The sequence below is a fragment of the Neophocaena asiaeorientalis genome, unplaced genomic scaffold, assembly GCF_003031525.2.
Source record: "Neophocaena asiaeorientalis asiaeorientalis breed wild unplaced genomic scaffold, Neophocaena_asiaeorientalis_V1.1 scaffold40, whole genome shotgun sequence".
Classification (NCBI taxonomy): Eukaryota; Metazoa; Chordata; class Mammalia; order Artiodactyla; family Phocoenidae; genus Neophocaena; species Neophocaena asiaeorientalis.
The window spans coordinates 14,230,414-14,252,544 of record NW_020185335.1 but is presented as its reverse complement, the minus strand read 5'-3'; the positions used below and the strand labels follow the sequence as shown (position 1 = coordinate 14,252,544).

The 22,131-nt window shown below is 60.1% G+C and overlaps 2 protein-coding genes across 4 annotated transcripts in view; one reads left to right on the top strand and one right to left on the bottom strand.

Moving 5' to 3' along the window:
* The window catches only part of KLHDC4 (kelch domain containing 4), a 67,867-nt gene extending 64,788 nt beyond the window's left edge, over positions 1-3,079 (top strand). For both annotated transcript variants that reach the window (XR_003001890.1, XM_024735533.1), the window contains one exon: positions 2,852-3,079. Coding sequence is in view for 1 of the 2 variants with exons in the window: in XM_024735533.1 (XP_024591301.1) it covers positions 2,852-2,862 (11 nt within the window). In the remaining variant the exon portion in view is untranslated. The remainder of the gene's footprint in view (positions 1-2,851) is intronic.
* JPH3 (junctophilin 3) overlaps positions 1-22,131 on the bottom strand; it is a 152,134-nt gene that overhangs the window by 3,302 nt on the left and 126,701 nt on the right. For both annotated transcript variants that reach the window (XM_024735531.1, XM_024735530.1), the window contains exon 3: positions 369-493. In XM_024735531.1, the coding sequence (XP_024591299.1) occupies positions 369-493 (125 nt within the window). The remainder of the gene's footprint in view (positions 1-368; positions 494-22,131) is intronic.

The window sequence follows — 22,131 nt, the reverse complement described above, 5'->3', positions numbered from 1 at the left end:
AGCTCCTTCCAGCCCCACCCCTTGGACAGGCGGGAGGCCCGCCCCCCAGCGTCCCAGAGCTGTGCTGACCAACTTGGCCACTGCCGGTCACGCGTGGCTGCTGATGGATCAGGTGAGACGAGGTGAAGCTAAGGATGGATGCAGACCCGTGGCCGCAGTCCCGGCCTGGCGGGCAGCAGCCTCGTCAGACAGAGCAGTCACACAGGTTCTAGCATAACCCTAGGGGGAGGAGTGCACACACAGTCCCGGGGGAGAAGCAGACGGAGGGAGGCAGTGGGCTGATGGTGGCCGCGGGGCAGAACCGTCGGATGTGCCTTGGGACACCCCCCCCCACCGGCTGCCCTGCCCCCAGCGGCACCGGGACTCACCGTTTTCCCTGTGCTGGAAGGAAGGGGAGAACTCTTTGGCAGTGATCCTGGCGATGCGTGCTTCCTCCTGGGCCTTCTGAGCCGCGGTGAGGGCCGCCTCGGCCTTGGCCCGGGAGTGGGAGGTCCTGGGCAGGAGAGACACGGAGGGCGGTGAAGGCTCGGGGTTGGGGGTGGCTGCAGCAGAGGGGCCGGGACAGGATGCCCGAGACCTCACTCACTCGGCAAATGTCCCCGGGCACCGCCCAGGCCAGGGTGCCCGCCAGCTGTTCTGAGCATGGAGCAGACCGCACCCGAGCGAGAGCAGGACCTGCCTAGCCTGGGCTGTCTTCATCTGGGGTGAGCCCAGGTCCTGCCGCCAGGAGGCTCCCTCCGTCCCCTGGCCTGGCTACAGGCTAGAGACCGCAACCCGTGACTGACTCATCTCTGAACCTCCGGGGGCGGGCAGGTGCTCCGTGTGGACCCGACCAGAGATGACCATCTGGGGGCGGCTGTGCCCCCCCCCGCCCCACTGTGGGCAGAGCGGGCCACCCTCCAGGGTGAGCAACTGGCCAGCCTCGGGCAGGAAGGGGAGGGCTCGACGGCAGGACCAGCCTGTCCTCAGAAGAGGGCGCAGGGCACGAGGAGTACGGCGTGCACGGCCCGCCCTGGCCTGCCCAGCCTCCCCCCATCCTGTGTGAAGGGGCCTCGCTCGTCCCAGCGCCCTGCACCTGGGCCCCCGGCCAAGCAGTTCTTCAGCCCAAACCCTGTCCCCTGGAAGCTGGTGTCACCAGTCCGGTGTGCGCAGTGAAGTCTGAGCCCTGGTCTGCAGGTGCCGAGAGAAGGCAAGTCTGTGGCCCGGGCTGAGGCCCGACGCCGCTTAGCAGCTGTGGGGGCGATGGACAGAGCCAGTGGTGGCACTGCCCTCGGGTGGGGCACACCCCCGGGTGGACACGGGGCCGCGAATCCAAATGAGCCGATGACACCGCCCTGACGCTTCCAGCAGCACAACCTCCCGCCGGGCGCTCAGCTGCCCCTCCCCAGCTGAGTCCGTGTGAGGCCCTTCAGGGGGCAGGACTGGGTGCCCGAAGCACCCGGACGGGTCGACCTGGTTCCCTTCCCGCAGGGCGGCTTCCGCAGCCAAGAAGCGCTCTGTCGTGGCACGGCCCCAGCTCGGCCCAGAACCAGCTCGTGGGCCCGAGCTCGCCTCTGCTGGATGATGTGACTTCTCCAGAACGTGCCATGGGTTTGGCTTTGGTAGTAACGGTTTATTGAGCTATAACTCACAGAGCATACAGCTCACCCCTCTCTAGCATACAATTCAGGGGGTTTTAGTCTGTTCGCGGAGCTGTACAGCCATCACCCTAGCCGATTTTAGAACTTTCCATCACCCCCAAAGGACCCCATTACTTTTAATAATCACCCCCATTTCCCCCAAAGCCTCCCCACCAGCCCTAGGCAATCAGTAGAGCTGCCTGGTGTGGACATTTCATGCACGACCGAGTTGACTGGGGTGAAATGCACATCACAAGGTGCACCACCTGGGAGGTCCCCGGTCAGAGGCATCCAGCACGTCCACAGGCCATGCAGCCACCACCTCTGTCTAGTTCTCACACTTCCCACCACCCCAGAAAGAGCCCCATCCCCAGGGCAGTCACTCCCGCCTGCACCCCCAGCACCGGGGGTCTGAGCCATTCAGCGCTGACAAAGCCCCTCCCATTGCTGCACGGAGATGGCGCCCACCCCGCTTCCCAGCCACGCGGCGGGGCCAGTCCTGGGGCTGCTCCTGGGGTCTGAGCCGAGCGCCCCGCCACGCTGTGCTGTCTGATCCCGGGGACCCGGGGTCGTCGGCTGGCAGATGAGCATCACGGCTGACCAGACGGGGTGTCCCCAAAGCTGGTGACATCCACCCTGAGCCTCCAGCAGGCCCTCGGAGACCGTGTCTGGGACGGGCCCAGCCCTCGGGATGCAGTGTGCTTCCGTCACAGACAACGGAACCCCGAGAAGTAAACGTGTCAGGGCCGTGCACCTAGCGGTGGAGGCACCCCGAGTGAGGAGGCTGTGAGGACGGGAGGTCCGGGGAGGCTGAGGGGGACAGGGCTGTCGCGTCCCCAGCACACCCGTCATCAGAGCAGTTGTCTCGTAGCCCTAAGAGTGGCACGGAACAGAGGAAAGGGACGAAATAGGTGGTTCAATAGTTAATCCCACAGGGGATTATAAGTAAAGAGAAAAGCAGGGGAGACCCTGTGAGTTAATGATCACTCAAGAAAGCAGGTTTGCTCAGCAACAAAACCATGCAACGGGAGCGTGAGACACGCCCCAAACAGTAACACAGTGGCGCCACGAGACCCACTTCCTGCCCAGTGAGCCCAGTAAGTTAATGATTCCTAGGACACCAAAAACGAAAATAGAAGGAGAAGGCGACGTTATACTAAAACCTGAGATGATTTACCATTTTTAGCGTATACGTTACCACCTTTTTGCTCATTTTCATTGTGCCGTGACAGTCCCGACTTGACCGTGTAGAGATGAGGAAACTCCCCTGCCGGACGTGGGAGAGGATGGGACTGTGACATCAAGAATGAGGAAGAAGGTGGTCTTCGCCCTCCCTGCCGCCTCCCTCACTTTTCCTTTGATTATAAAACTAGCCCACTGAGTTCTGGGTACAGCACCCTCTTGCCCGCCCACCTGTAAGCCTCACAAGTGTCTTATTCTAATAAATCACTTCCTATCTATCGCTTCGCCTCTCGCTGAATTCTTTCTGCCCTGAGACATAAAAAACGAGCTGCTCAGAGCCCCCTCCGAAACGCCGCCTCGCGGTCTCAAGAGCAGGCCGACGCGTGCACTGACAGTGGAGTATCTTAAGGTCAGGCGGGAGGATGGAAGCCAGGGGTGAGTACAGAGTGGGTGCTGGAGGGCCCAGGGCACCAGGAGGGCTCTGAGCTCCCCAGGGGCCAAGGCAAGCACGGACCGGCGTTGATGCCATTCAGGGCACTTGCCAGACAAAAACAAACCCCTGGCTCAAGAGAGAGGTGGCCGGGCCGGGCTCTGGGCCTCAAGGTTTCAGGGGCGGGGTGGGGGGGCTTCCCGTAAAGACCCCCAGTGCAGGACGTGGGGCCCTGCAGGGTGAGTTCAGTGCCAAATGCAAAAGGCTGGAACGACCCAGAGACCGGCACTGTGGGCCTGGGAGGGGCCAGCGCGGCTCCATGTAGGTTGGGTGGCTTGGGGCCGACACCCCTTCCCACCCCCCTACACCCCCGGGAGCATTCCCTGGCGCCTGCTAACAGCAGGTCCCTACACCTGACAGTTACTGTTCCGAAAGCGCAAGTGCTGATGGTTGTGGAGCCTGGATGGGGCTCTGGACCAAGAGGTAGGAAGGACCGACCCCCCCAGAGGGATGGGGTGGCAGGAACGCGACCGGCAGAGGCGGGGCCGGACTGCAGGGACGCTGGGGGGCCGGCGGGTAGTCAGAGCCTTCAGAGCGACGGCCAAGTGCAGCGCGCCGGACGGAGTGACGGGGACGGGGACGTGAGCGAGGGTCTGTGTGTTTTGAAGTAGTGGGTGTGATGGCTCCTCGCTCAGAGGAATGACATGAACATTCCCTAAATAAGCGCCCATCTCGAAGAGCCCAGCTTAAATCCCTTCAAAGGTCAGGCTAACAGGCATCGTTCCAGCGCATTTCTGCACACACGTCCCAATGGCACGCATGTAAACACGTGTGCCGTCCCCTCTGTCCCTGATGGACACGTGGCTCAGACACAGCAGTCTCTCCAGGGAGGGGTTCATCCAAAAGGCCGACAGAGGCCCAGCTTTCACAGCACGTGCTTCCCTGTTTGTCCCGAACCCTCGGAAATAAAAACAAAGGCGCCTCCTGCCCAGCTGACTGCCCTGGACGGGGCTGGTCTGCTCCTCGGGAGGCCCTGCTGGACAGTGAGAGCCGGGTCGCCGCCCTCAGGTGGCTGCGTGGACGCCTGACTTGGGCCCGGTCCTCAAAGCCAGCGTGGTGGGTGTGGCCGAGCCCCAACCCCCAGATCTGGTCCCCATTTGGTCGACCGTCGGCTCCCAGAGAGGAGGGCCCGCTGCGCCCGCCTGCTCGGGACGCCCCCTCATACACACACGCGCACACACTCACACAGCCCGAGGGATCGAAGGGGCCACGATCTGGTTCCCGCAGCTTTGCTTAGTAAAAACACACGGCCGTTAATTCCCCAACATCATACGTATATTTACACATATACGTTCACACGTATATAAAAAGAACATACTGCAGCAACCCTGAAATAAAATTAAATCAAGGCGACTGCATTTAATAGAGGAGAACCCTCCCAAGGCATCGCGAACGCTCCCCTGAAGTGAGACTTGCAGGACTCGGCCGGCAGCCAGGTCACGGCTCCCCTGGGCACCGGTCCCTCCGGGGACACCGAGGAGGGTCGGGCCAGCGTTGTGAGCCGGCCTGCGAGCCCCCGGCCCCCCCTCCTGACGGCAGCTCCACCCGCGTGCCCGGCAGTGCCTGCACCCCCGGCTCCCCGAGAGGAGGGCCCTGCGTTCCTGCCGACCAGGGGGCAAGGCGGGCAGGGCCCCCTCCGACGTGGGACACCATCTCCCACAGACGGCGCAGGGGACGGATAGCCAACCACAGGGCTGCACGAGACAAAGCCACAGGCGTGTCAGATGGGTGGACGGGTGGGCTGTGCGGTGACCTGCCTGTGTCCCTCCCAAACTTTGTTTGTCCATCTGGGAACCGGGGAGTGTGACCTTATTTGGCAACGGGTGTGATAAAACCCTAGATGGCCTGGGCCCTCCAATCGTCTGACTCGGCAGGTCTGGGGCGGAGCCCGGGAACCTGCATTCCTAGCACCCCTGGGTGAAGCTGCTGGTGGTCTGGGGGCCCCACTCGGAGAACCACTGCAGGGAAGTGGGAGCCTAGGTCTTTCCTGACCGCTCCTGCAGCCAGTCCTCTGCACTCTGCCGACACGCGGTGAACCCACTCAACGCGCTCCTGCACCCGGATCGAGGTGTGCCCGCCCCCAGTGCCGCCCCGGGCCCTCCAGCTCTCCTCTGCCCCAGTCGGGGCGTGCCGTCCCACTTGTGGCCGCCACCTTCCCTGACCCAATCCACACGTGACCTTCTCTACTCGCCCCGTTCCTTGTTTCTCCTCCAACCTGAGCCCACTCCTCCAGCCGGGTCTGTGATACCCCATCCTGGTTTTCAGGGGACGCAGCCTCCAGGCAGCTGTCACCAGTGCTGGTCACCAAGGGGCTAAAACAGTCCCTGGCATCTCCGAGGAGAGGCCCCCTTTCCGCCCATTCACGTCCAGATTCAATTCAGCACTTGCTGAGCGCCTACTGTGTGCATGCTGGGACGCCCGGGGTTAGGAGCTGTCACATGCTGCGTCATGACACCTGTTGGCGGCCAGCAGTCCGGCTCGTTTCCACGTCTGTGACGACCCTGAGGTCGGTGTGGGGATCGCTTCTCACTGACAAGCGAGGAAACCGAGGCACAGGGTCTGGGCATCCACGTCCCTTCGCTGGTTCGGCCCAATCGAGGATCCAAGTTCTCTTCTAGCTCGAAAAGGTGCCCCGAGTCCACAACAAGTGATCGATCCAGAGGGTGAGTGACACAGGCTGTCGTGAGCATCTGCCTGGGAAGGGCCTGTACTGGGGTGAATAGCATCCCCAGCAAATTCACGTCCACTCAGAGCCTGCAAACGTGGCCTTATCTGGAAATAGGGTCTGTGCAGATGCAATTAGTTAAGATGGGGTCACGCTGGACAAGAGTGGCCCTGAATCCAATGACACACGTCCTTCCATGGGGAAGAGGCCACATGAAGGCAGAGGCAGAGACTGGGGGGGGATACGCCGGGGCGCCCAGGAGCTGGAAGAGGCAGGAGGGACCCTCCCCCGGGGCCTCTGCAGGGAGCACGGCCCCGCCCACACGCGGGCCTCAGACTCCTAACCTCCAGACTGCGGGCCCCGGGCTTGTGGCTGCTAGTTACAGCAGCCCCAGGTCACTACCGCAGGCAGCAAGGGGTAGTGCTTGCACTGCGGGGACAGGGACGGGGCTCCCAGGGAGCGGGAGGTACAGGCACAGCTGGGGAGGTTTCCTCTGCTCGGGAAGCAGCGGTTTTGCACACCTGCCTGGGTGGCGCTTTAGGGCCAGGCCTGGGGCTGAGGGTGGGACAGGTACACACATTTCTCTGGCCACGTGATCGACCGTCTTTCGGAGGTGCAGATGTGCCTTGGGCACATTTAGGGGGAAAGGCTCCAAACGGAAGTCAGGTGGTGTGGGGTCCCAGCTGCCCTGTTCCGCCTCCCGACGGCCCTGCAGGGTCCCGCAGCAGCCTCAAGAACCCCACGTGTGGTTCCAGCTGGGGCCGTCAGGCTGGGCATGAAGCCCTCGATGCCAAGGTCTCCTCGACAGGCCCAGAGGTTCTTGGGGCCCCAAGGAAGGAGGGACGAGGCCCAGTCTGCCCGACAGCCCACAGCCCCTGCCCCTGCTGCCCAAGGCCGTGACCCGGCTCCACGTCCATCTCTCGTCCCCACAGCGCCTGGACAAAGGGGACGCCGGCCCCTGTCCTCCGGAGCTCATGCTGTCTTCCTGTCAGGTCATGCTGGAGACATGGTGTCTGGACCTCGTAACCACCGCCTGTTTCCTCTGTTTTTATAACAGCTTAATTGAGGTTGATCCACACTGTTCTAAGACCCCATCTTCACGTGGCCATCCTCTCTGGTACAGTGGTCCCCTTCCTCTGTAAGGGCACCAGTCGTTGGACTCAGGGCCACCCTCATCCAGGACGACTGCATCTCCAGATCCTTCATTCACTTCCATCTGCAAAGACCGTCTTCCCAGGAGGGCTGCTCGCAGTTTCCGGGTGGACGTGTCTTCTAGGGGGTACCGTTCAGCCCACTTGAGGGGGGATGGAGGCTGGCACTGTTTGGGCTGAGGGGCAGCCCAGCCCCGCCCACCCCTGCTGAAGGGTCCTTTCATTCGAAGGCAGTGCCAGACCTGTTACTGTCCCGGACCCCGCACGGGGCTTGTGAAGGGCAGGCGTCTCTAGGGCAGACTCGAGAGCTGTACTTCCCTTGAAGAGAAGCTGAGGGACCGGAGCCAGAACTGAGGGGAAACAGAGGCGGGAATAGCACACAAGCCTTCCTTTCGCAGGCAGGGCTCATGCGTTAGCCCTTTGCTTTCATATCGTTAGATCCTCGCTAAGGGCTGCCTTCCAGCCGAGGAGCCGTGCGTCCCAATAAACGGTGCATAGACGGAAATGCGCGAGACCACCGAGTGAGTGAGTGAGAGTACGGTCATGGTCACGGCGGCTCCCCCAAGATGACAAGGCTATAGGCAACCCGGTCAGCCCCGAGCCCCTCACGTGGGCAGAAGTGGCAGAGTGGGACCCCTGCGCTGTCTCGCCTTGAGACGGGAGAGAGTTGGGCCCCAGGTGAGCAGCTGGGCTCTGTCTCCTGTCGACACTGCACGATAATGGCAAGGCAGGCAGGAGGGAGGAGCTGGGCTCATGCTTAGGGTCAAGGAGACCTCCCACGCTACACATGCGCGGAGACCTTCCTCAGCGGTCAGAGGAGGGAGGGGGTGCCAGCCCATAACACGTCCTGCCACCCTCCCAGAAACCCTCACGCTGGAATCCGTCGTGGGTAAAACATGGGTGCACACGTGGCAGGGCCCTTGGTCAGACCAAATATGGACACAAAGCCAGACAAAGCAAGATGATTGGCCAGAGAAAACCCGGAAGGCTGCCCCCACATGAGCAATGTGCTCCGCCCCCAAAGCACGCGGCGCTCTCTGCGAGCCCACCCTTGTGTATTTCTGCGTGTACTTTGCTTCTCATAAACATTCTGTTTCACAAATTTTCTGTCTCTGTGCTGACTTCTTTCTTCAAAGAAGACAAGAACCGGGGTCCCACTTGCAGCCCCTAGCCCCTGGTTGTCTACTGAGTAGGATTTGGTGCTCTCACCGCAGTAGCCTGGGTTCAGTTCCCGGTCAGGGAGCTAAGACTCCACTTCAAGCCACCGCACACTGTGGCCACCGGAGATCGGCCTCACGTGCACCCCTCGCTTCAGCCCCAGGGCCCCACGAGGTGGATAAGGCCCCCATCTTGCAGACAAGACAACTTGGGGCCAAAGGGTCCCACCCCCCTCCCCACCTCCATGTCATCTCTCCCTGTCCACACCTTCGGGCCGCGGAGGAGAGCAGAGATGGGGCAGGAAACGGGCAGCTGTGGAATCGAGGCTTTTTCATTAGGAGAGGCGCCGACCGGAGCCCGCTGACCGATGGGGACGTTGATGATGCAGGACAGGAGGGGGCTGCTGTGAGCACCAGAGCCGGGGGCGGGGGGTGTCAAATCGCCACATGATCCAATTCACAGGTGAGAGAACCGAGGCCCAAGGAAACGAAGGGACAGGTCCAGCATCGCCCCAGGGAATGCGGGGCTTTCGGCCCCCAAGGGCAGGTGGACTCTCCTCCTGCCTGAAAAGTGTGTTTTTTTCTTTCTCAATTCTGGGAAGATCTTTAAGCATTACCGAAAATACATGTATGTTACAGGCTGATTTGGGTTCCCCCAAATACACACGTTGGAGTTCTAACCCCGGCACCCCCGAACATGACCTCATTTGGAAGTAGAGTCCCTTTATGGAGGTAATCAAGTTAAAATGAGGTCACTTGGGTGGGCCCTGATCCACTATGACCAGTGACCTCGGAAGAAGACAGACCAGGACACAGACACACAGGGGGGAGACCACATGAGGACACGGGGAGGACAGAGCCGTCTACGTGCCGGTGAGAGAGTCTCTGAAACCAACCTGGCGACACCTTGATGTCAGCCATCCAGCCTCCAGGGCTGGGAGGAAATAAATCTGTTGTCCGCGCGCCCGTCCACGGCCTCAGCCGATCCACACAAGTAAGGCAGGCGACTGGCAATATCTTCCAAAATGATTAAAGTCAAGAAACAACAGTAGAATACAAAACAAGTCGCTTGTTGCAACCATTTCAATGGGGTTTTCTACCGGAGCCAGGAAACTCGGGGTCGGGGGGAAGGGGTCTGTAGTGCCTGAACCCCACCTGAGTCCCTGAAAAGGGTATTTCATCTGGTCAGACCCAGTTTGAACATCAAAGACTGAAGCAGCCCAGAGAGCCGGAGAACATTCTGGATCAAACCACGACAGCCAGCCTCTCTGCCTCCTGCCAGGTCTCCCCCACCTCCTCCCCCCTTTTCTTTTCCTACTAAAACATCTTCAAAGACAGAGGAAGAAAAACTCAAAGTAAAGAAGGAAAGGGTGTCCAGTGTACCAGCGGGTCCAGCGAGGCTGACTCACAAGCACAGAAACAGATGGGGGTCAAAGGCTGTCACAGAGGGACACGCAGCCTCCAGTGCTCCGCCCACCAGCCGGAGATGAGCAAGGCCCCGGCTGCCAGGGGCGTGGGGCACGATCTGAGGCCAGGAGGCACCTGTGCCCGACACGGAGACCCCGCCCGGGAGCAGCCTTGGGATCTGCAGAAGGGTCTTGGGGCTGCCGTAACGAGCGACCGCGAACTGGGGGCTTAAAAGAGAAACTTATTCGCTCCCAGCTCTGGAGGTGGGAAGTCCAACCCTCCCCCCGCCCCGAAGGCCCAGGGGAGACTCTGTCCCGGGCCTGCCTCCCAGCTCCGGTGGGGCTGGCAGTCCTTGGTGTTCCTTGTGGGGCTGCAGCCAGCCCCTGCCGCAGTCTTCCTGTGGCCTCTCCCTGTGTCTCTTCGTCTTTCCTCTTCTGTCTCATAAGGACACTCGTCACTGCATTTAGGGCACCCTGATCCAGGATGATCTCATGTCAAGAGCTTTAATTACATCTGCAAAGACTCTTACTCCAAATAAGGGCATAGTCTGAGGTTCCAGCTGGACGGATCTTTTGGGGTCCACCATTTAACCTACTATGGGGTATTAATGCTCCATTTCTTTGGGACCTTTGATCCCAGGCCAAATATCACCCTCAGGAAGCAGTCCTGAGCCCCTCCCACCCCCAGGAACATCCGGGCTTCCCAGGACCAGTGTCACTGCCCAGGAAGGTGTGATGGGGGCAAAGGGGTGAGTGCTGACATCCAGCCTCTTGATCACTGGCTGCTTCGTCTGGGGCAGCTCGTGCCTCTTTGGGCCTTAGACTCCTCAGTTGAAGAAGCTATAGTACAGGGATCCTCGTGGGATCTTGGTAAAGATTCCTGAGATAAGGCATAGACAGCACACAGCCCAGTTTTCCATATTAGTGGATACTCTGTAGATGAGGCTTTTTAAAAAGCAGCTTTACTGAGGTGTAAGCCACACACCAGAACGTCCTCCTATTTAAGGGAGCAGTGGTATTTAGCATATTTAGGTTATGGCGATGGCTGCATGACTCTCGTTTTACGTTCTCGTCACCTTTAAGACACCTCACATCCATCAGCGTCACTCCCTCCCTGCTCCCCGGCAGCCCGCTGCCAGCCTGCTTTCTGTTTCGTTGCTGTTCTGATGGAAGTACTTCTCTCAGGGAGGAATTAAGGGCCAAGGGCTGGCAGGGGAGAGGCAGCTGCATTTGAATCGGGTGCAGCGGGGGTGGTGCTGGGAAAGGTGGGACAGGTGACCTGGGGGCAGGCCAGCACCGCAGCCCCCTCCCTGCTCTCCGCGCTGCCCCGGCCATCTCTGAACTTCCTCTGTCGTGCTGTTCTTTTCCGAGTTAAAAGAAACCCTTTCCCATGAAAATACATAAAAGTCTAGAAAACCACCCTCCTGGAAAAAAACAGAAAACGACAGAGAGGAGGGTAGAAAACTCAACCCAGACACGGAAATGCCTTCCCACAGCAGGGCTCAGTCACCACCGACACCCACTGGGAGAGCAGGTCTGTTGGGCTCACCTGTCCACTTGCTCCTGGTGTCCTGACCTGGTGTGACCATGTGCTGGACGTGTGGGGACACCACGGACCCAGCGCACAGGGGCAGGTCCTGCCCCGACCGGGCGGAAGTCCTGATGAGGAGGCCGGTCTGGACCTGACCACGGAGCAGCGAGCACTGGCCACGCTCCGGAGGGGACACGTGCCTCCCCGAGGCCCGAGAGGAGAGGAGGGGCTGGCCCGCCAAGAGCCCTGGGGTGAAGAGGCAGCGAGCGCCAAGGCCCAGGGCAGGGGGGAGCGGCGTGCAGGGGCCCTGGGGTGGTGGTGGGGACGACCCTGAAGAGGGGGGCTTGAAATCTTCCACTTTCCAGCTAGTGTGGCTTTTAAAACATATATTATATATACACATACATGAGTGTTGTGTGTGTGTACACGTGTGTTCTTTAAAAAAAGGTTCAAAAAATAAATAAATAGATTTTTAAAAAATTTAAAAAGGTTTAGGGGCTTCTCCAGTGGCGCAGTGGTTGAGAATCTGCCTGCCAATGCAGGAGACACGGGTTTGAGCCCTGTTCCGGGAAGATCCCACATGCCACGGAGCAACTAAGACCGTGCGCCACAACTACTGAGCCTGCACTCTAGAGCCCGCGAGCCACAACTACTGAGCCCATGTGCCACAACTACCGAAGCCCACGCGCCTAGAGCCTGTACTCCCAACAAGACAAGCCACCACAATGAGAAGCCCGCGCACCGCAATGAAGAGTAGCCCCAGCTTGCCGCAACTAGAGAAAGCCCATGTGCAGCAACGAAGACCCAACACAGCCATTAAGAAAGAGAGAGGAAGGGAGGAAGGAAAGAGAGAGATATTACCCAGCTAAACAGACCATTAAAAATAGATATGATGGGGACTTCCCTGGTGGTCCAGTGGTTCAGAATCTGCCTTCCAATGCAGAGGACATGGGTTTGAGCCCTGTTCCGGGAAGATCCCACATGCCGTGGAGCAACTAAACCTGTGCCCCACAACTACTGAGCCTGCACTCTAGGGTCCGCGAGCCACAACTACTGAGCCTGCGCTCTAGAGCCCACGAGCCACAACTACTGAGCCCGCGTGCCTAGAGCCCATACTCCGCGACAAGAAGTCACCGCAATGAGAAGCCCACGCACCGCAACGAAGAGTAGCCCCCGCTTGCCGCAACTAGAGAAAGCCCGTGCACAGCAATGAAGACCCAATGCAGCCAAAAATAAATAAATTAATTTTTTTAAAAAAAAGGTTTAAATAAAACTGTGGAGAATGAATGTAAATTCCCCTTCCAAGCTTTCCCTCATCTACTCAACACCGCACAGTAGCCACTCTTAATTCTGGTTGACGCCCTTCCAGCTCTTTTTCTACATACGGGAATCCCTTGCCTCTCCAAAGGTCACTTTACGCCGCTTTGCTTTTACAGAAGACCTACACTCATCCCCGTTTCCCATAACTGAAAGAAGATTTTCGTGCTTATGAGAAGAGAAAATCGAAAACAGTGTTCAGTGTTTGTTTTGCAGCGAGAGGGCCCCATCAAGCTCCTTCCTGGGGGACCACGTTCAGCATCTCAGCATCAGGCCACCAGAGCTGTGAAGTGTGTCAGTATCTGTGCTGCATCTGGACGTTTTTGGGCATCCGACCGACAGCCAGACGTGTCCTGAGGTCACTGCTTCTTCACCTTATGCCATTCCGGCTCAGGAGAAGTTTCGCAGAAGCGCTCTGCTTTCGGATAGCGGGGGAGGCTTGTACTGACACACATGCTCATCTCATTTCTGACGTACGAACGGGGTCATACTCTACATACTTCTTCCTGTGACTCGTTTTTGCCTTTAATATGTCCTGAACGCCTCTGCTTATTACTTCCCCACTGTTTTCCATACTGTTTCCGATGCCGGCATGAACCTGCACCGCGTGTACGACACCGGCCCTCACACACTCACACGCTAGAGAGTCTGGACGCGGCTGTCAGCTCACCCGAGTTGGCTCTACCTCTGGCCTTCTCTGTTGTTTTCACCTAACACTGTACCTTGGAGATTGTTCCACACCAGCAAACAGGCCTTTCTTGTTCTTTTTAATGGATTTTGTGCCAAAATACATTAAGCCTGCCCTGCTGACAGACACGTAGGCTGTTCTCCATTTTCTGCTTTTACAAACCAAGGTCCAATGACATCCTTGTGCATTTGGTATCTCACACACAAATCCATCTTCAGGACACGTTTCCAGGATTGCGGGTGCCCGTTTCCCCACATCTCCAATTCAGCGGGAATCCATTTTTTGTTCCTTTCCAAGCTGACAGGTGAAACGGTATTATATCCGTGTAGTTTTCTCTCTCTTTCATTAAATATCCTTGTAGTTTTGGGACTTCCCTGGTGGCGCAGTGGTTAAGAATCCGCCTGCCAATGCAGGGGACACGGGTTCGAGCCCTGGTCCGGGAAGATACCACATGCCGCGGAGCAGTGAAGCCCGTGCGCCACAACTACTGAGCCTGCACTCTAGAGCCCGCGAGCCACAACTCCTAAGCCCACGCACCACAACTACTGAGCCCACGAGCCACAACTACTGAAGCCCACAAGCCTAGAGCCCGTGCTCTGCAACAAGAGAAGCCACCGCAATGAGAAGCCCACACACCGCAACAAAGAGTAGCCCCCGCTCGCCGCAACTAGAGAAAGCCCACACGCAGCAACGAAGACCCAACGCAGCCATAAACAAATAAAGAAGTACACTTATTAAGAAGAAAATATTTTTAAATGTATATATGTCCTTGTAGTTTTAATTTGCACTTTGGGAGTGGGTTTCCTTGTTGATCTGTAGCACTGCTCATGAAGAGACCCTGAGGCTGCCACAGCCCCCCCACCCCATTTTGCAGGTGAGAACACTGAGGCCTCTGCAGGCAGGGCCCTGCCGGGGGCACGGCTGGTGCGTTGACCACCTCCAGTCAGAAGCCCAGCCACAGTCGGAGCCGGGCAAGCCCACAGAGAAGGGCCTGTGATCAGGGGGGTGGGCGTGGGCATGGGCGTGGGGGGAGGCACACCCCAGTTTGGCCGGTGCCAGCACCGCGTTTCCCCGGGGTTGTCTGTGCGCCCAGACAGGGTGGGTGTTGGGAGGGGCCGGGGCAGGGGTGGGCACTGTCTCTCTCCAGCATGTAAGGCCCCTCCCCATCGAGTCCCTGTTACTTAGAAGCCAGCTGGAAGTGCGTCCCTCTCCTCTGGTTTGCCTACATAATGCCCTGCCTGAAACCTGGACTTTGAAATAACTCAGCTGTATTCAGTTTAATAAGGCACCAGTCTGTCCACAACGTGTGGACTGGGCCCAGGACTGCCGGCCTCCTAGGCTCTCCGGGAACCTCGAAGTGGCCTGCCCCCCATCTCCCACCAAACTGCCGTGACCCGGCCGGCTCAGGACAGCCCTGTGCACCCGGCCTGATACACCAGGCCCCGCGGAGCAGAGGGCAGTGGTGGGACGAGGGTGCCCTCACCGACGAGACCGGCCACGCTGCAGGTGGGGGGCGTGCAGGGGCCAGGAGAGGTCAGGGGCGGGCGGCTGCAAACCCGCCCCTTGTGGTCAAGGCCAAGGCCCTGCTCGCTGCCCCACTGCACCTCCCTCGACACAGATGCAAAGGGTCAGGCATTTCAAGATGGTGACACCGAGTATCGGGGCCCCTTGGGGCAGGGGACGCGGGCAACCCCTTTGCCCGCAGCCCACCCAGCGTCCTGCCCACCCCCACTGCGCCTTCTGGTGATGGCAACGCTGCCTCTAGACTCCAGGACCCATTGCCGCTGGCCCCTGGATCTCTGACCGAGGTCACTTCTCCAGGAAGTCCTTCCTGCGCCCTCAGTCTGCCCTTCCCCCTCAACGCTCAGAACCCCGGGACATTCATCCCAGTTCCTGTTCCCGCCTTAGAGCGTAAGCCCCCGAGCGGCATATTCCTCCCAAGTACCAAGGACAGCGGCAGGGGGGCGGGATGGGCCCCCGTAGAGGCAACTGGTGAATGGACAAATCAGTGTATTTCTGGCGCTCTCCGGGAACGCCCATCTGCCCCCACCCCATCCCAGTCCCTTGAGAATGTCCTGCGACCGTCCTCCGGTGCCCAGGGCACAGAGGCTGCTCAGGAGACACTCGCCTGATGAATGAGCGGATGGAGAGGAGGACGGACCGGCGCGAGCCACAGGAGGAGGTGGGGGGGGAGGCCGGCCGCCGTGGGTGAGGGACGGACCCTCACCCGGAGTCCGCCCGCGGATCCCAGCACCTGGCTGTTCCCACAGCAGAAGCAACACGCGCTGATTGATGGAATAAACAAAATCAGGCCAGGCCGGGCCCTAGGGGGCCTTGGACAGCGCACGGGCCGTGCTCCGTGCCCCCAGGCCTGCGGGGAGGGCCCTGCACTGCCGACACCCCGCGGACGCTACACGCGGGCTCGCTTCTGCCAGGGTCTCAGTGACAGGAGCAGTGGAGACAAAGGCCACTCAGAGGCGGTGCCATCTTCCTGGCAGACCCCCTGAGGCCGCCACCCTGCAGCTGAGCAGCCGTGGCTGCAGCACTCAACCCACCCGTGCCCGTCCAAACCCCTCCTCACAACCCTGTCCCGTTGTTCCTTCTGCCCCTGCAGGGTGACAGCGAGCTCGCTCAGGGCCTCGGGCTCCTGGGAACCAGCTGCCGGCCATGGCATGGGCCTCGCTCCACCCCTGACCTGCTGCAGAAAGCCTCCACATCTCCACCCCGGAAGGGCTGAGATGGGCTAAAGGAACAACTCCCGTGGCCTCCTGGACACGGGCGCTTGGGCCAGAGGACGCGGGGCTGGGTTCCGCATGCAACCCGACCCTTGCTGTGGGACGCCGGCACGTGGCTCCAGCCTGTCCGAGCCCCAGAGCCCCTACACGTAAGATCCTCATCCAGAGCGGGCACACACGCAGGCCCTCCGCAGGGCCAGGCACCAGAGCCGTGCCCTGGACTAGCGGCTCTTGTTGCCACGACCTTTGCTGTTCCTTTCCCTCTACCTGATCCAGCCGGGCTCCCCTTCCACCGGGGCTGGTGGCTCTCACACATCCTGCCTGCTGGTGCCAGCAGCCCAACGCCCTGCACTTCCCCATCCCAGCACCTGGTGCTAGGATGACCCACTTTACAGAAGAGGACGCCGAGGCACAGGGGAGGTTCAACAACCTGCCTCAGGTGACAGACAAGCAGCTGGGCGGGGAGGAAGAGATCCTGCCGGTCCAGCTCAGGTGCCCGCCTTCCCACTCGGATACGGCACCAGTCTGGGCGCAAGCTTTAGCCTTCAGGTAACCAGTCTCTCCTTTTCTCAGCCTCTCCCGAGTCAGGTGTTGGGGAGACGAGACACCCGCTCTGGGCGTTGAGCCCCACTCTGCAGGGGGGCCTCCTGGATCAGGAATCCTCTACCCACTGACCTGACCAGGTTTCCCGCAGGTGCGGAGGGGAGACCAGGGGCTTTCAGCCGACTCCACCCCTGCACCTCCTGCTTCCCGCACCCCCTGCTGCAGACGATGGCACCCCTGGGAGGGCCCAGAGCAGACCTCCCTCGACTACAGATATCCCTTGTCCCATCTGGCACGAGATGGCAGAGGCCAGCAGCGTCTCAACACTCCTGCGTCCAGCTGGAGAGGCTGGGAGAGATGTCCTTACTAATTTCCTTCAGTTCTCCGAAGGCAGGGCTGCATGAGCTTAACCTCACGGGACCTCAGAGAGGATTAATGAGATGTTTGTAAGGTGTTTGGAGCTCCCTGGAGGCCAGATCTGGGCGGGTGCAAGGAGCCCGCTGGCGGCGAAGAGGTCCAGGTCCCAGCCGGCGCTCCCTGTGGAGGAGGGCCAGGTGGCGGCACTGGAGTCCAGCTGCTTGGTCAGTAACGTTGAGGGCACGAGGGGCTCAGCGCCAGCCACGCAAGGACCTCTGTAGAGACTGAGCATCCATCATGCCAGGGAGGGAGGGGACGGGACCCGTCCTGTCTGGAGCCTCACCCGCCTTGATCCGCTCCTCTGACTGTCCCTGGACACCTGGCAGGGCCAGCCTGATGGGCCGCTCTGCACAGAGTCAAGCTCCCCCGACCCTCGCACGACAGACGGGAGATGGTATCGCCTCCTCTGTGTATCCGAGTGGGATTAAGGCTCAGCCGTGCTCACCCACCATTTGAGAAGAACCGGAAAGGGTGTTCCTGAAAAGTGTGTGAGCGTGGGACCCACCTTCAAGTGCTTGTATGAGGGACGGGCCTCGGTGGAACCGCAAGTCCAGGTCAGTTCCACACCGGAGAATGCCACACTGCAGAGCAAGGCCAGCTCCAAGTGCCAGGTCAGCTCCACCTGAGGCCAAGCTCTCGAGCGTTCAGGCAGCAAATGTGCTGAGGCTGGGACGGAGATCAGGAGGACTTCCTGGAGGAGGTGCCGCTGAAGGCAGAGGGGCCGGGAGCAGACGGAGGAAGGACAAGGAACCAACGTCGGAGGAAACGGGGGGCCGGCATGCTCTGCTCGCTGATGCACAGCCAAAGAAAAGAAACCCCCAAAGCAGGACGGATGGAGCCCGAAAACTCCACTTATGGCCCAGTGCCTGTCGAGCTGGAGTCCAGCACGACGCCTACAGACAGAGTCAGGGGGCTGGCCTAGGGCAGGGGGCTGCCACCTACAGCCCACCGCCAAATGTGGCTGACACCTGGAGCTGAGAGTGGGTTTTGCATTTTTAAGGATTTTACAAAAAAGAGAAGATTCTATGACAGAGACCACAGGGCCGGCAGAGCCCAAGATACTTGCTGTCTTGCTCTTTACAGGAAAGGCGTGATGACACTGATCTAGGGGAACTTTGTGGGTCAAAGTCTCACCCCTTTATCTCCGAGGCTCTGAGATGGGGGTACCTTGTCCTAGATCCTCAGCTGTCACCACCAATCACTAGGACCCGGTTCTCCACGCAGGTGTCGGGACACTGGCGCTGCACAGGCTGCCTGGGGTCAGGGTCAACCGTTAGATCCGACTTCAAAGCCCAGGACGGAGCCAATGATGACCAACGTGCCAACTGGGGACGGGACATTCTGGAGAACAGACGAGGCGCTTTGTCTAAATGGCCTCATCAAAGGGAGGAACGTGGACGTGGTGGGCAGGTGCCGGCTGGGTGGGACATGTGCACAAGCTGGACTCGGGCAGGGGACAGTTTTAGAGGTCAGCGAGCTGCGGGGGCCCCCGAGTCCCGCTCGGTGAGCCTCTCCCACCCCTCCCCTCCACCCCCACCTTCCTGCCCCTGCCGCCACCAGCCCGTGGGCGGGGTCCAGGCCTCAGAGCCACAAGGGAAGGCGTGGTGAAGGCTCCATGCCACGGGCTCACGGGACACCATTCCCACAGCCTACAGGAAGAACGGGGTCTCCACACGGACGGGCAGGTGGGAGACACCAGAGCCCCTGCCGGCCCTGGCCTGGGGGACCAGCCCCCAAGATGAGACAGGAGGTCCCAGGCAGCGCTGGCCCAGGGTCCGGGGCGGGGGTCCCTGAGCGCTCCCCAGGGAAGAAGGTTCCAGTCCAGCCACTTGCAATGAGCCCGTTACTTCCTGTCGGTTCCTCACGCGCCCACACGTCAAAGGGATGAGCTTGGGGTGACAGCTCCCAGGTTTATCTTGCAAGAAACGACCACTGCATGCTGACCGTTTGCAGGAGGGAGCTAGGTGAGCAGAGATGGGACGGTTCCCGCTCATGAGATGCTCAAATTCTGAGCAGTGGAGGCTTGGGGACAGACATCCGAGCCGGGCAGGGGGCAAGGCTGACCCTGCCATGACCTGGGCCTCACAGAGCTATGCTGGCTACTAGGTGGGACCCTGGACAAATCACAGGGCCCCCGGGGTCTCAGTTTCCCCACGTGTGAAGCACGGCCCATGACACCCCTGTCACCAAGGCAGCGTGAGGACAGCAAGGGCGGGCGGCCCTCGCTTAGGGGGTTTGAGTCTGGCGTTCCCTCTCCGCCTGCCACCAGCCTCCGCCGAGGTCACTTATTCAGTGACGGCCGTCTGTCCACTAGGCGGCCCCAGAGGCGACAGAGTCTCACCCTGCTGCACCTGAAGCTCTGAACCACTGGCTCCAGTGACCTGTCTCCAGCCCTACCCAGGGCCCTCAGGAAGGACCTGCTGGTCCAATCTTGTTGTGTCTTCAGGTGTTGGCAGCGAGCCAGACACCTGGGGACAGACGGTGAAGGAGACTCAGGCTTGGCTTCAGCCACTGAGCACCGCCCACCATCCTCCCATCTGTGAAGTGGGACGGTTACTGGGTAGGTGAGTCACCCACACGAGGCCCTGGGACACAGCCAGGCTCGGTGAGACCGGGGCAATTATACCCAGACGCCCGGGGCCACAGAGTGAGGACGGAGGAGGGGCTTCTGCCAGACCCAGCTGAGGGAGCACGTAAAGACGGGAGCAGTACGCACGGCACCGTCTCCCACGTTCGGTGGGCAACACATACCCACTACAGTGCCTCTGCACTTGACAAGCGCGGGAGTGTGGACGGGGCATGGGTGGGATGGGTGTGCCCGAAGCGGGGCCGGGGGCCTCACACCCGGGAGCACCGACACGGTGGGCTTGGGGTGTCTACGTGTTTGCATTCCCTTGTGGCTCGGTTCAGCGGGATGTCCGCATTCACCAGGGCTTCTAGTGGATGAAACTGTGAGAAAACAGGTGATTTGTCTTATGTTCAGACTGTTCCCTACTATATCAGTCGTGTTAAGCAAATTCATGTTTTCATTGCAAACGCTGGGGGCAGGGCTGAATGTACAAATACTCTTCACCCACTAGCCGACCTTGACCCCGGAGACAGCTGTGCACGGCCCAACCCTCAGTGGGCTCGGCGCACCCTGGGCCAGCCCCAGGTGGACCACAGAGAGGCCGCTGGGGGGGTCGGCAAAGGAGGGTCTGAGGCCCGGGAGCCTCCTGCTGTACCCACCCCACAGGTGCTCAGCCCTAAAACAAACCCCCAAAGACGCCAGTGCCCAATTCCACCACCAACAGCCGTAAAATTAACCCAGGCCTGTTAGCCGACAGTATCAGAAATCAGACACGAGCCTGGCAAAATCAGGCAGTGGGGCAAAAATCGAACTCTTCCCATGGTTTCTGTTTCACGGGGATGCAGAGTCCACTGCCAACAAAACCCACTGGCCCCGGGGTCCTCGAAGGTGGACGGAGCACCTCAAGGCCAGGCACCTCCCAGTGACACGGGGTAGCCGTCTGCAACTCCTCTGGGCCAGCGGTGGGCAGGGGAAGCCCACGGCCTGTTTCAGGATGGTTTTAAACACACAAAATTAAAGACGTGATGTTACGAAGAAACCGATTGTTCTGTGGCGTAAAGTCATTTGTGTTACGTTTGTGATAGTCACACGTCCTGCCAGCTCCTTGGTGGGCACGTGACAGATCAAGGCCTAAAACCACCAGAATTTAGGCATCTGAAACCTCCACACATGATGAACCATGTGAGGCTCCCCTGGCAGCAAAGCCCAGGCTCTGCCGCCTCGGGGGCCAGAAGCCTACGTTCACACATGGGGAAATGGGGAAACGCGCATCTTCTCTAGAAGCCAGCGCAACGCAGATGTAACTGTCCCCATCCCACCGCACTCTGAGCCGTTGTGTTGATGGGGGCCGGGGGGATGAGACAGCATTTTTGTCAGTCCGCTCCGTGCCCGGCACTGTTCTAAGCTCTGAAAGGCAGGTACTATTATTATCCCATTCGACAGATGGGAAAACTAGGCTCAGAGAAACTACAGTGAGTTCCAGGAGATCCATCGGGTCTGTCCAAGGAGGACGTGGGATTCCCCCAAAGCTGACATCCAGCCGGGCGACTCCAGACCAGATGTCTCCCTCCAGCTTTATGAGGACTCGCCGCTGAGTGCCCAGGATGCCCCATGGGGGGGTCCCGCCGTCCCATCTTGTGGGCAAGGACAGAGAGGCTCAGAGAGGTGACCTAACATGTGACCATGGGCGTATCCAGGAAGAGGTGACTGCAGGGGGCATGGAGACCCTCCTGGGAGCTGGTGGTCTCCCCTCCAGGACCCAGGGAGACTGAGGGCTGCAGGGAAACAGGAGGACAAGTGCAGGGCCGAGGGGCCAGTTCTGCAGGGAGCACGGGGGCGGGTGAGTGGACAGTCATCCAGCCACCTCCAGAGCAGAGTCCTGGGAACGACTCCCGGGGCCCCTTAACTACCGACCCTGAAGACCTCCATCCACCCGAGAAGGCGCCCAGGTCTGCTCTGGGGAAAGGCTCAGTCCCCCGCATCAGGCTCCAGGGAGAGCCCTTCTAGGAGGGAACTCGCTGGTCTAGAAAGTTCTCCTGGGAAACACTAACAACTCAGCCCCCACCTCCTGGGAGCTGAGGGCTCGACTAACAATGTGGCACCACCCCCTCGGTCCCTACCACTGCCTCTCTACGGGTCCTGTGGCAGCTTCACTCCACAGACGGGGAAACCGAGGCTCAGAGATGTGCGGGCACTTGCCCCGTGTCTCAGAGCAGTGAGTGCAGGACTGGGGCCTGGGCGCCCACACACCCCTGGGGGTCTCGGGAAGGCCTCTCCTCCACAGGGGCCACGGCACACCTGTGACCTCTCACCAGGCCAGCCTGGCTGACCCCCTATAGCGTGAAGTATGGGGGACCCTGTCCTACCCAAGACCCCAAGACTTGATCCCCACCCAAGGCCATTCACACACCAGGACGGACGGGCAGTGGCGACTCTGAGAGGGGGCACCTCATTCGGCCTGGAGAGGGTTCAGAAGGCTCTGGAAAAGGGGCGCTGGGGCTCAGGTAAAGAACAGCAGGCAGGGGCCCTGCAGATAGAGGCACAGAACCCGAGAGTCTGGCTGCAGGGGCCAGTGTGGCTGCAGCATGGGGAAGGGGGTGTCAAGAGAAGAGACCTTGGAGAGCTGGATGGGGCTGCCACCTTGGGGACCAGATGGGACCC